The sequence below is a fragment of the Arabidopsis lyrata genome (genome assembly GCF_000004255.2).
Source record: "Arabidopsis lyrata subsp. lyrata unplaced genomic scaffold ARALYscaffold_4, whole genome shotgun sequence".
Taxonomy (NCBI): Eukaryota; Viridiplantae; Streptophyta; class Magnoliopsida; order Brassicales; family Brassicaceae; genus Arabidopsis; species Arabidopsis lyrata.
This window is the reverse complement of record NW_003302552.1, coordinates 13,217,651-13,232,384: the sequence shown is the minus strand read 5'-3', so window position 1 is coordinate 13,232,384 and position 14,734 is coordinate 13,217,651. Positions and strand designations below refer to the sequence as shown.

Here is a 14,734-nt window from a genome sequence, read left to right as displayed (position 1 = left end):
TGTTCTTTGTGTACCGGAGATTCAAAAAAATCTAGTTTCGGTATATCGCCTTTGTAATGCTAATGGTGTTTCTGTTGAATTCTTTCCTGCACATTTTCAGGTGAAGGATCTCAGCTCGGGGGCCCAATTACTCCAAGGTCACACTAACGGAGAACTCTATGAGTGGCCTATCACCAATCCATTTCCAAATTCGTTTTTTACTTCCAAATCAAATAAACCCTCTTTACAAGAGTGGCATTTTTGCTTAGGTCATCCTTCTTCTCATATTTTAAAGACTATTGTCTCTCAATTTTCATAACCTTATTCGAATAAACAGTCCACTACTACTCTATGTACCGACTGTTCAATAAATAAAAGCCATAAGCTCTCTTTCTCCGAAACATCTATCTCTTCTTCTCGACCTCTTGAAATTTTATTTAGCGATGTGTGGACATCACCCGTCGTTTCTTTTGACAACTATAAATATTATCTTATTATAGTTGATCACTATACTCGTTATACATGGTTATATCCCCTCCAACTAAAATCACATGTCAAAGAAACTTTTATCAAATTCAAAGCCCTTGTTGAGAATAAATTCCAAACCAAAATAGGAACTCTATTTTCAGATAATGGAGGTGAATACATTGCTCTTAAATCTTTTCTTGCCACTCATGGTATTTCTCACCTCACTACCCCTCCTCATACACCAGAACATAATGGCTTGTCCGAACGACGACACCGTCATATCGTCGAAACTGGTCTCTCCCTTCTTACACATGCGTCAATACCTAACACGTATTGGTCATACGCTTTTTTTACTGCAGTATACCTCATAAACCGTAGCCTACACCTACTTTATCTCTTTACTCTCCTTTCCAGAAGCTTTTTCATACAAATCCCAACTACGACAAACTCAAAACGTTTGGGTGTTTGTGTTTTCCATGGCTCAGGCCATATGTCAAAAACAAGTTAGACCCAAAATCGTCTCCTTGTGTTTTCCTAGGCTATTCCCTCACCCAAAGTGCTTATCTCTGTCTTGAACCATCTTCTCATCGCATATATGTCTCTAGACATGTGACTTTTGATGAAACTTCTTTTCCTTTTTCCTCACTTCGAAACACAGCTCCTTCCTCCTCTGACCAACTTGCTTCCCAGTTCCAAGCAACTACAGTTCCCATAAACTCCTCGCCTCTCATAGAACTCTCTGGTGACTCACCCTCGACCTTTGGTTCTTCACCATCAGAATTGTCGGGACAGAGGTCAACACCAACATCATCACATTCATCGTCGAATACCTCCTCACATGCTTCATCATCGGGACCGTCGCCACCACGTTCCGTTTCACCGGCTCCGCCAGTCTCGCCGGCGTCGGAAAACACAAAACAAACCGCTACAAGCAACGAGGTCTCTGCTTCTCCGATTTTGAATGAGACTCGTGACAACACTTCACTGGGTCAGACCTCTTCTACAGCCCAACAAGAGACACAAACCCAACATGAAGAGGGAACAAATGTTCAACATGCCCAACAAGCATCTACTCAAGAGCAGGCCCAATCTCAAACTATTCCTCTTGCGTCTTCTTCAAACTCTGTTCCACCAGTGAATCCAGCAAACACACACAGTATGGAGACTCGCTCGAAAAAGGGGATTTCAAAACCAAATTCTAAATATACGCTTGCAATGACACTTTCAAAGTCTCCTGGACACGAACCACGCACACCAAACCAAGCTCTCCGTGATGAAAAATGGCGTAAGGCAATGTTAGAGGAGTACAATGCCCAGCTAGCCAACCACACGTGGGATCTGGTTCCTCCGCCGCCAACAAATGTTAATATCGTGGGCTGTAAGTGGATTTTTACTACGAAGTATAACCCTGATGGTTCGATTCGCAGGTATAAAGCTCGTCTTGTGGCTAAGGGTTACAATCAACAAGAAGGGTTGGATTACTCGGAGACTTTCAGCCCGGTTATCAAATCCACAACCATTCGTCTCGTTCTTGGCATTGCGGTTAACAGAGATTGGTCCATTCGTCAACTAGACGTCAACAATGCTTTCCTACAAGGTACTTTAAATGAAGATGTCTATATGGTCCAACCTCCAGGTTACATTGATCAAGATCGACCAGATTACGTATGCCATCTCAAGAAAGCTTTGTACGGCCTCAAACAAGCACCACGTGCTTGGTATCTTGAGCTGCGAAATTTCCTTCTATCCGTTGGTTTTCAGAACTCTGTTGCGGATACGTCACTGTTTATCTTGAAGAAAGGCTGTTCCTTCCTTTATATGTTGATCTATGTAGACGACATACTGGTCACGGGAAATGATAATGGTCTACTTCAAGAGACACTTGCAACACTTGCAGCCCGTTTCTCTGTCAAAGACCATGAAGAACTTTCGTACTTCTTGGGAATCGAAGCCAAAGGGTTACCTTCTGGTCTTTACTTGTCGTAGCGCCGATACATACTGGATCTTCTCGAACGCACCAACATGCTCGTCGCAAAACCAGTCACCACACCAATGGCGTCTTCCCCAAAACTTACACTCAACAGTGGCACGCCCCTCCCGGATGCCACTGAATATCAGAGCGTTGTTGGTAGCCTTCAATACTTGGCGTTTACTAGGCCAGATATATCGTATGCTACAAACCGACTATCACAGTTTATGCACTTACCTACCGATGAAAACTGGCATGCGGTGAAAAGAGTTCTTCGTTACTTAGCGGGCACTCCTTCCCATGGTATCTTCCTAAGTCGCAAAAACTCTCCATCTTTACATGCTTTTTCCGATTCAGATTGGGCAGGAGATAACGAAGACTACGTCTCTACCAATGCTTATGTTGTCTATCTCGGTAATCACCCAATAGCATGGTCCTCAAAGAAGCAAAAAGGTGTTGCAAGATCGTCTACGGAAGCTGAGTATAGAGCGGTGGCAAATACTTCCGCTGAAGTGGCTTAGATCTGCTCCTTACTAAGTGAACTCGGCATTACGATCACCACAGCTCCCGTCATCTATTGTGATAATGTTGGTGCAACCTACTTATGTGCAAACCCCGTTTTTCACTCCCGGATGAAACATATCGCTTTGGATTATCATTTTGTTCGCAACCAAGTTCAATCCGGTGCTCTCCGTGTAGCTCACATCTCCACTCATGATCAACTTGCTGATGCATTGACAAAGCCTCTCCCAAGGTCCACATTCCAATTGCTCACCAACAAGATTGGAGTTGCTAGACCCCCTCCATCTTGAGGGGGCGTATTAAGGAGAGAATCAAGGAGCTGAATATGTCAATCATATTTCAATCAAATATTGTGAAATTAAGTCTTATTAGGGCAACATTAGCCTCTCTGTCGTATATATATACTTGTACATCATTGTCTAATAAAATCATCCAATTCTATAACTCTATAGAAATCGCTTCAGCTCCATCCCAATTCAAGGAGTACACACGTATGAAGAGGGCCTCAAATTATGGTTTGCTACCCGTAATCCATAGTCCCACGAAAACGACAAGGATCTAATTTACAGTTTTAAATCTCAAATGATTAGGCACCAAAGTCACATCTTAAAACAGTTTTTTGGTTTGAATAAATTTTACATTCTTAAAAAAAAAAAAGTATCTTAATTTAACTAGGATTGTCCCGAATCAATTCTCACTACCTAAGTTCGCTAGTTCAATCTTAATTACAAACAACGTAGCTTGTTTTCCGATTCGATTAGTCTTTAAACTTCTTAGTCTCTTGCATGCTAGTTAAAGATAGACTGGTCCATTTTCTGCTAACAACAGACCAAGTGTGTGAAAGCTCGTCTGACCGTTCCTTTTGACTAGTCCATCTCCTTGGTGGTTTGCAACTTTGTTTTTTTTTGTAGCTTGATTTCGTATCTTTTCACCTATTTATGACTTTAAATATTCTATAGACTCCCAAAGTACTAAAATAATTGAAAAACACGATAAAAGACTCAAAAATAAGATAAAAACATAAACTACAATTCTACAAACCTTATAATTACAATTATATCGTCATTTATTAAGTGTAAAAAGAGGTTGCAGACTCTGCTTCAAACCTTGGACCAACAAAATAGACCTTTTATTGAGAGACATAAGGATATAACAAATACTTTTTTTTGGACCCGGTACGAAAAAATGGATTCAGAAGACATAATAAAAAAAAAAAAGAGATTTCTTTGCAAAATCAATGTTTCAATATGAAAGAATTGTAAGGTCTAAATAGGTAAGTTTTTTCAACATAATAAGGAAAATCATTTTAGTGGTAAAATGGTAAATAAAAAGTTACTGTTTTTTGTGTAGTTTGACCAAAATACTCTTACCACTTTTTTTGTGTGGGGTTTATGTGATATACCCTCTTCGCACTTGCTAACGATATCATGAAATATAGCGTGACATCAGATAAAATGAAAAATAAATACATCTAAATGTCAATTAGTTTGAAAATTTCTGGAATTAATCTGCTCATTTACTTCCTCACGTTTCAACTGGTCTGAGAAACAGTATATATACATCGATAGTCCAACTTGAGGGAATGGTGAATTAATCAAAATATACAGCTGCGTTAAAATAACTATTCCTTGCTTTTTCTTGCATCAATCCGAAAACTTCGAAGAACTCTGGGAATAGAAAAATCTCGTAAACTGTATCGTCCAAGAGTGCCTCCGACGTCGATAAGGCTACGTTTTTGATATAATGTCACGTTGATATTATCTTCGTTTGAACATTGTAAAACCTGCCACGTTGATTTGATATACAATAGACTATATATTTGGTAACTCACAAACTAAAATTTGTTTACGAATTACGTGGCATTCTACCTAGCAAATATAGAAATCTATATATATAATGGGAGAGTCTTCTCTCCATCTAGCCTATCCACTTAAGCATCCATATAAGCATCCATCTAAGCAATATTATTTATTTTACATTAAAATACACTCTAAACATTCATTTAGTGCATATTTATGTTACTTAATTAATAAAAAATTTAAATAAACAAAAAAAAATTATGTAAAATAAATTAGATGTTAAAATAATAATAAAACTATAAAAATATTATTATTAGTAATAATATACTTCCACTTTTAATAGATAAAAATTACAAATGATCATACTTCAAATCTTTAATTGTGTTAATTAGTTTTAAAATAGAAGTAAATTTCAAATATATGGTAGAATAAAAATAAATTTATGTAATTCTATATGTATAATTTTAAATAAGAAAATAAAATTTAAAGCGAAACAATATACTACATATTTTATTTAGTATTAAATTTTTTACTTAAAGAAAAATAAATGATTACTAAACTCAACTTAAATTTATAATTTAAGACGGAGGTATTGTAAGAGACACACTTTATCTTGTGAAATTAAAAAAAAAATCTTGAAATTTTTGAAACATTATAATCCATCTTTAAAAAAATAAATAATCAATGACCACATTATCCATGAGTTCTACACAAAATATATAGAAAATAAAATGTAAGCCGTTAAAAAAAGGGATATGTAATTTGTATAGCATATTCTCAAGTGCAACTACAACTTTATAACATGATCAAAAGAAAAACAAGATTGATATTTCATCAATTGAATCAAATGCTTTTAATCCAAAAAATTGAGTATTAAAAGATAGTAAGGAGAAATTAGTTAATGATATGTCTTGAAAATCAATTCATAGTCCAATATATATAATATGTGAGTCAATAGAAGGTGAAAATAAAGTACATGTCGAGAGTCAACGAGTGCATCATAGAAGAAGACGAAATAATTAGTAGTTAAAAGTGTTTGAAATAAATTTTTAAAACTTAGAAATATAATACACATGAATAAGGTCAAATTCTTTGAGATCTCATGCATAGTGTGAAACGAATGAGTTTAAAAAAAAAAATACATCACACACATTATTAAACAGATCATTAGATTCAAAATTGGGCTTAACCATTTGGTCGTGTAATCATGAAAAGTTAGATAAAATAGGCACATTGATAACTTAGTCGAGAATTCTCTTATGGCACCATGCACATGCTTCAATGGATATAAAAAGTTTTGCTAAAACGGTTCTAGCAACATGATATTATAGATGTATTTTTACACTAAATAATGTTCATGAAACTGGGTATATTTATATTTTATATGAAATGATGTTAAAATTTAAATTATTATTATATATGCTCAAATATTTATCTTTTAAATTTAAATAATTATATTTTATGCTCAAAATTTTTATTAGTAAAAGAAATTTTAAATTAAAATCCCGCGTAACGCGCGGATATAAAATCTAGTAGATTTAATTACCTAGCTAAGGTGAATGTTGGTTTAAGCTAATTTAAATAATTCAGGTAGCATTAAGTCAATGTCATAGTTCGTGTACGAATATCAAAGTTCAAAACGTCATAGACCTATCGTAATGAGGGACAGTATAGTCCATATATGAATTGGCCGTTTCCAATCAAGTTATTGTTATATTGTACAAGTCATTGGTGGAATTATCATATAGTTATGAAGCTTTGACATTATATCAACTTGGCAGGTTTTACATTGTTTTAAACAGAGATAACATCAGGTGCTTTGATTTAATATTCACATTTTCCCACAAGTTGGACTATATACGTATATGTTTTTTATTAGACCAGTTGAGAGACGTGATGGGATTAACATGAACAGATTATAATTCGAGAATTTTCCACATCAACATGTTGATGTTGATATATTTTAAATATTAAGGTATTTCTTTTCGCATGGAAAATCAATATATCATCTCATATACTTCATATCATCTTGCGAAGCAAAAGTTTCTATGATAACTTTAAAATGGAATCTTATCGCAAACTATTACTGGCGTTGAGCTTCGGGGTTTTTGCCATTATACATCTTGTTCAAGCTCAGCCTGATCAACAAGGTGGTTTTTAAAATATTTGTTAATGTATTTTTCATTGTTTCATTCACTCTTTGTCACTTAAAGAATGATAATTAATCATGGTAGTAACTCGGTTTCTCCGAGATCGATGATCGATTGTTTCGAGTTGTATGCATGATCACTGTACAATTCATATAACAACTATAGATCCCAGAATTTTGCCATAAAATTTGAAGATTAACTCTTTTTTTTTTTTATGGGCTAAGTTTGAAGATTATCTCTTTCTAATTCGCTCTGACTCGATTGTTGGTCGATTGTTTCGAGTTGTATGCATGATATAATTCACATAACAACTGTATATCCCAAAGAACTTACTCGAAATTTGAAAACTATCAATTTTTAAAACATTTTTATTAGTCTTCTTTAAGCTTGATCGTATTTTATTAGGAAAAAAAAACAAAGTAAAAGCTATTGGTTATGACTGTTATTGTATAAACATTTTTTCAGTTATTGCAAAAAAATTGATTTCTTACAAAGTGATTGTGATTTTAAGAGGGTTTTTAGAGCTATTAAACTAGTAAACTATTGATTTCTGAAAATTAGACTCTAAACTACTTTACAGTTCCAAACAATCACCCTCGTTATTTACACCGTGATTTTTTGTTTCACCAGGATTCATCAGTCTAGACTGTGGTTTACCCCTTGATGAATCTCCATATACCGACCCGGTAACCGGATTAACATACTCATCTGACATCAATTTCATCCAAAATGGTAAACGTGGTGAAGCGGATGCGACTTATATCTACAAGCAGTACAGGGATCTCAGATATTTTCCGGACGGAATACGAAACTGTTATAATCTGACAGTAAACAAGGGAATTAACTATCTTATAAGAGCCGGGTTCTCCTATGGAAATTATGATGGCCTTAATGTATATCCCGTATTTGACTTACATGTTGGGCCTAACAAGTGGATTACGGTGGATTTGGAATTCGAAAATGATCGTGAGGTCATTTACATGTCAAAGTCAAACTTATTGCAGATTTGTCTTATCAAGACAGGAGAAACTATACCAATGATATCTACCTTGGAGTTACGGCCATTAAGAAATGATTCTTATATGACACAACTCGGTCCCTTGAACCTAATATACCGGCGGACCTATACAAGCGATTCTTTTGGATTAATACGGTATGTAATTTTTTAAACAATTGAAAGATAGTCTTTTTTATGATATGATTTTACGTTTTTTCATCAAGATTTTAGATTTGCTCTAGAGAAAGATAATGAGAGAGGCTGAAATGGGTTTATTTTACCCTTAAGTGAACACAATGGCAACCGAAAAAGCAACACTAGAAGGTGAAATTAAATATTTTCCCTAAATATTTTTGGGAAATTTGGGAAAAAATGTCGAAAATATGAATTTTCAAATTTGGGACGAAAAAGTATTGAATTTTCGAAATATCATTTAAATCTTAAATTTTTTTTTTTTTTTTTTTTTTGCTAAGAAGGTAAATATTTCATAGAAAATGAAAATGATATAGGTTTACAATCAAAAGATTATACACCTAAAGTAATGGTCCCATGGCAAAAAAAGCTAAAAACATGGAAGCATAATTCAAACACAAGAACTCAGTCCATCCACTCAATATCAACACTAGGTTAATGGAGTTAGACGAAGTGAAAAACGATTTTGGACGCTCTTCTCGGTTGCTTTGTTGAAGATAAAGGGCGGAAGCACTTCGTAAAAGCTGAAAATTGCGAGGGCAGAAAATCTAGAAGCCTTTCAACGGAGGCCCAAGACTAAGCCGTCAACGGCAAGCAAATCCATGAGCTATCTCAGAATGAAACCTCACGAGCTAAGTCCAGCAAACAGCGCGAGCTCACCCTACCAAGTTCTTTCCCCGAAGTCGGCTAGTACAGAGCTAAATAATTGCAAATAATACCACACCGAACGCCCTTAGCCTTACTAGCTCCTCTAGATCTCAGCACAAACGCAAACCACAACAAGAATTCAAGGCGTCGCTAACCACACCTCACAACAGCAACAACAATAAGACACAACCAAAACCAGGGCGGAGAAGATAACATCAAGACAAGGAAACCAAAGCTGCTTATGAAATGGAGATGAAAAAGCAGCCACCACCGGTGGCCATGACATAACCAAAGCAACATCAATGTGAAGATGCAGTTATTTTGGTGTTCTGTACTAGTCGTTGAAGTAGTACAGAAAGTAGTACAAGATGTGATTCAGGAAGATGAGATGCATAATTGCTGATGGGGGGGCTCGAGTACTTGGGTGTTGGAGCGTTTGTCAAGTCAAGAAAAGGAAAATTATCTTTGTTTGAAGCAAAAGGAGTCATGTAAGTAAAGGGGAAGTTTGCTTGAAGAGAAAAGGAAATTGACAAAAAGGAAAACCTTTTCCTTATGGGATTTGGAAACTTTCTCTTATGTGTGATTGGAAGAGCTTGAGGCGCAAGTTTCTTTTTGTTATATAAGGGGGATGTGACCTTATGAGAATGTGGATTTGCAAGAGTAAAAATCCCAAGGAGATTCGATGTGAGAGATTGTGTGTGTGATCGTGTGCGACGTAGTTTCGCGGGTTAAATGCTTGTGTGATCAAGCTTATTTGTGTGTTGGTGTTGAAGGTTCTCGTTGGAGAGTTTTGGTGACCATTGGGTTCGTTGGTGTGACGATTCGTGTGTGGTGGTTGTTCGAGAAACTTTGGAGAATTAAAGTCTAGACTCAGGGGAGTTTAGCTCAGGGTTAGGTTATCCTGATTAAATCTAGGCTCAGGAGAGTTTAGTTAAGGGTAGAGATTTATCCTTAAGGTTTCACGTTATAGAAGGGAGCGGTAAATCAAGAGGGTTGGGCTTGTTTTACGCGTTTGCGAATTGGTTGTAATTTGCTTTCTTGTTCTAGTGAAATCGAATCTGGACTTGGTCCCGGGGAGTAGGAAAAACCGAACCTCGTTAACAAAGTTCTTGTCTCGTTTACTTTCTGCAATTTATTTTACCTCATCCGCACTTACACAATGGAGCTGACGGGATGCTTGAAAGGAGGAGCCACGACGAAAACAACACAAGACACGCCACAACAATAGCTCTCCTAAAAGATCTGCTGCTGTCCTTAGGCAAATTTGACCAACAGAGAAGCTACCATTCAATTGCCAAGTGAAAACGACGAGGCAAGAACCCAAAACAGAGCAAACAAAAGCAAAGACCCAATCCAATCCAAAGGAGAGTAGCGTAAGTGGCCGAGGATTTAGCGATGGGAGAGACAGAGGAGAAAGCCAGCCCAAGAGCCCGACGAAGCTCTGAATCAATCGCCAAAACCACTCGACACCACTTGCTCCTAAAGACTACTAGAAACAACTCGGGGCAAACAGAGGCTACTTCTCAACCCGAAACCACCGTCCTCAAAGCAGGAACATCGGAGAAGTCACCTACCACCAGAAATTGAAACAAAACGCGGCGGATCTCCCAAGCGTTAGCTTGAGAGAGAGTGAATCCGTTGAATCTGGGTAGCGCGGCCGTAGCAGCAACACCACCGAGAAACGAAGCAAGCTCCATCGCCGGAAAACACGAGGGAAGAGGAGTCGAGAAATCAGATCTCCAAAACCCAGCTACGAGATTGAAGACAAGATCCAGAGCCGATGAAATCTTACCGCGGCACAGAACCAGAGATATCTAACAGAACTAGGAAGCCCTCTCACGGCACCGGTCGCAACCGGCCACCGGAGAGGCGAGCAAAAGCGGTAGCGGTTGGAGCTTTTGACTTTAGGTTAAGGAGGAGAACTTTTTTTTTTTTAATCTTGTCTTTTAATCTTAAATTTTAGTTTGATTTCTTGATAAATTGTTAAGTTTCGTTGACTTGACCGTTGTCGACATATTTTTAAGTTTCCATTGAAAAGATGATCACGGGATTAACTTTCCATTAGCGTCAAAAATAAGAAAGCAAAACTAATCCACATGCGGAATCGAGCTACTGACCTTTTAAACACATAAGAATCACTCAACCATTGAACCACGATAACATATGACCTAAAATTTATATAATATATGAAAAGTGTATTTCGAAACAACGTTGTTTTAGTTTAACGGAAAACTAAAAGAAACTTAACGACATGCTCAAAATGACCAAGTCAACGAAACTGATTCTATGGAAAAGTAAAGCTTATAGTCCTAAGATGTTAGTTTGAATATATAGACGTGTAGTGTAACACACGATTGAAATTGAACGACCTTGAAACTAATACATTTCCACTCAACAATCGCAATAACATGCGACCAGTTAACATGATCCATTTACGTTTGCATGGCTAACCCAAAGTTTTTTCAGGTATCCTAATGACGTCTTTGATCGCAAATGGGATCGATTTAACTGGGTTGAAACAAATGTAAACACCACTCTCAATGTGACGTCATCTAATCCTTTTGCAGTGCCAGATGCTGTAAGTAGATCGGGTATTTCTCCCAGAAATGCCAGCAACCCATTGTACTTTTACTTGTATCCTGATGCCGATAGTGACAAGGTTAATGTGTACTTTCATTTCGCCGAGATCCAAACCCTAAAAGCAAATGATACTAGGGAATTCGACATCTTATTGGATGAAAATATTATTCAGAAAGCTTATAGTCCTAAGGTGTTACAATCGGAAACAGTATACAACATATCACCACAAAAATGCAAATTTGGCTCTTGCGACTTGGACCTCGTAAGAACTGAAAGATCAACTCTTCCACCATTTATTAATGCTATTGAGGGATTCAGTGTTTTAGAATTTCTATATGCTGAAACAAATCCAAACGATGGTATTTCACTATTCATTCCTCTATTATATAGCCTGATTTAGGAAACGTCTGATATCGTGTATGCTAATTTTTTACTTCCTCTTTGACCTCTGTGTTAGTTGCTGCTATGAAGAATATCCAAGAAACTTATGGATTAAACATAATAAGTTGGCAAGGAGATCCATGTGTCCCTGAACTCTTAAAATGGGAAGATATAAAGTGCAGCTACACAAATAAGTCTACTCCTCCAAGAATTATTTCCTTGTAAGATCACTATCTCATACACTATTTCCTGTTAGTTAAAACCCAAATTTCTCAAGTATCTAATACTTACTCGTTGTAATAATTTAAACAGAGATTTATCGTCACGCGGATTAAAAGGGGTCATTACGCCTGCCTTCCAAAATTTGACCGAGCTTCGAAAATTGTAAATGCGTACTACTTTTTTCGTCTTTTACATTCTCATTCATTGCATTCATAAAATCTTAAGTTGGACCACGGCAAACGAGCTTTTTTTTAGAAATGGACCATCTATTTATTTTTTTATCCAATCAACGAAAATGAAATGACCCTTTTCTATTTTATAAATTTCAGGGATTTATCAAATAACAGTTTTACTGGAGGGGTGCCTGAATTTCTAGCTAGCATGAAGTCATTATCTATCATGTAAGTTGAGTTAAACTAACGTTCATTGGCCACTTATTTTTCACTGTGTAAATTCGGCTGTTGTCAACTTTGTCATGTAATATTTTAATGACAGAAATTTAAACTGGAACAATCTTACGGGTCCTCTTCCTAAAGCCTTTAATGATAGAGAAAAGAATGGGCTAAAGCTAACGTAAGATTTTTACACATTATGTGTTTTTTCTATAAACTCTCCACGAGCTTTTGTTTAGTTTCACTCTTATAAAACAACACTAATTTTCTTAAGGATACAAGGAAACCCAAAGTTTTGTGTTGATGCGTCATGCAAAAATAACAATCAAAAGTACGTTTTAGCAGTTGTTGCATCAGCAGCTTCTGTGCTCATCATTGTAGTTGTGCTGATTCTCCTTTTTGTTTTCAAAAAGAGAAGGCCAAGGCAAGGTATATATCCTTCTTGTAACATGCATGCATGATGACATATTAAAACATGCCTAGTCTCATGGAATATTTGTTTCTTTTTTTTTTTTTTCTTTTTTTGGTGGACAGTTGATTCTTTACCTACAGTTCAACACGATCGCGAGTTACCAAGTAGACCGTCCATATTTACGCAGACAAAAAGGTTCACTTATTCTGAGGTGGTAGCATTGACAGATAATTTTGAAAGAGTTCTTGGAGAAGGAGGGTTCGGGGTAGTGTATCACGGTTCTTTGAATGGTACGCAACCAATAGCTGTTAAACTACTCTCTCAATCTTCAGTACAAGGCTATAAAGAATTCAAAGCAGAGGTATGTTGATGTCTATACATAATACATATGTTATAAACTATTTAAACATAGATTACTCTCATAAAAAACATGCAATGGGTCTAAATTTTGTTAACACGGCTGGTCAGGTTGAACTTCTTTTGAGAGTTCACCACGTCAATTTAGTTAGCTTGGTTGGATATTGTGACGAAGATAGCCACTTGGCCCTCCTTTATGAGTATGCACCCAACGGAGACTTAAAACAGCATCTATCAGGTATAAATTTGAATTTACCGCATTACATAATAAACATCTTTTGCCATTTTGATGTTATATATCTTTACAACATCACTCAGATGTTTTAAATTATAGGAGAACGTGGTGGCTCTCCGTTGAAGTGGTCAAGTAGGCTAAAAATTGTCGTGGAAACAGCACAAGGTTTGTTTCGATCACAACATCCATCAACTCCTTATATCGACTATCTAACATAAATGATTTTAATTTCATATTTATAGGACTAGAGTATTTGCATACCGGGTGCCAGCCTCCAATGGTACATCGCGATGTCAAAACAACAAATATACTTTTGGACGAGCACTTCCAGGCGAAACTCGCAGATTTTGGCCTCTCAAGATCTTTTCCGATTGGAGGTGAAACTCATGTGTCAACAGTTGTTGCTGGTACCCCTGGATATCTTGATCCTGAGTAAGTGTAACATTATCAAACTAATTCTAGCCAAAGCTTGTTTCCCTTATTAATCTTTTTTTTTTTTAATAAACTTGTTTCACTTTATTAACCATTAATGAAATTTCATGTCTTATTTTGCAGATATTATCAAACAAATAGATTGAATGAGAAGAGTGATGTATATAGCTTTGGTATTGTGTTATTGGAGATCATCACTAGTCGACCTGTGATTCAGCAAACTCGAGAAAGGACACACATAGCAGCATGGGTTGGATACATGCTTACTAAGGGAGATATTGAAAGCATTGTGGATCCAAGACTCAATAGAGATTATGAGCCAACTTCTGTCTGGAAGGCTCTTGAGATAGCTATGTCGTGTGTGAATCCTTCTTCAGAGAAAAGGCCAACCATGTCTCAAGTTACTAATGAACTAAAACAATGTTTAACATTAGACAACTCAAGGCGAGGAGGGAGACAAGACATGGGTTCAAGAAGTTCCGTTGAAGTGAGCACAAGCTTTACAACTGAAGTTACCCCTAGTGCGCGATAAATTATCCAAAATATCCTATGATCACTAAGTTTTTTCAAATTCCCCTGACTTATACGTGAAGATTATATTTTTAATTTTGTTGGTCATTTATTGGTTTTCACTGTGAGTGTGGATGTTATGTTTGGTTTGGTTTGGTTTGGTTGTGGGTGTTGCGTTTTGGACCAGTACTCTTTTCAAAACAATAGGTAGAAAGAGTAGAAGCCCAAAAATGTTGTCATATATTGATGTAATTTTTTTTATATAATGAACAGATATTGATATATTTACTTAACAGGTGAATGCTAATTAGACCATGTTCTATTACCATGCATTTTATTGATAAATTTTATTTATTATTATATTATCATGATGGAATTTAGCTCAAATATCACTAGGCATGCTGCTTAGCGCAATAGCATGGCGCTGAAGAGAAAGCCAATTTAGAAAATCATTTAGACTGATAATTGATAAATCAGTAGGAGTAGATG

The 14,734-nt window shown here is 36.4% G+C and overlaps 1 protein-coding gene across 3 annotated transcripts; it reads left to right on the top strand.

Moving 5' to 3' along the window:
- The first annotated feature begins 6,799 nt into the window (after window positions 1-6,799).
- Window positions 6,800-14,332, top strand: LOC110228941 (probable LRR receptor-like serine/threonine-protein kinase At2g28960). Of its 3 annotated transcripts, none has more exons than XM_021027351.1 (13): window positions 6,800-6,887; window positions 7,518-8,040; window positions 11,191-11,663; window positions 11,762-11,906; window positions 11,998-12,069; window positions 12,237-12,308; window positions 12,403-12,480; window positions 12,574-12,728; window positions 12,852-13,072; window positions 13,180-13,306; window positions 13,403-13,468; window positions 13,546-13,735; window positions 13,859-14,332. In XM_021027351.1, the coding sequence occupies exons 1-13, from the start codon at window positions 6,800-6,802 to the stop codon at window positions 14,265-14,267; spliced, it is 2,619 nt and encodes an 872-aa protein (XP_020883010.1). In that variant the 3' UTR covers window positions 14,268-14,332. The 3 variants fall into 3 exon arrangements, with proteins under 3 accessions (XP_020883010.1, XP_020883009.1, XP_020883008.1); XM_021027350.1 differs by having other exon boundaries at window positions 12,834-13,072; XM_021027349.1 differs by having other exon boundaries at window positions 6,800-6,890; window positions 12,834-13,072.
- Window positions 14,333-14,734: the final 402 nt, after the last annotated feature.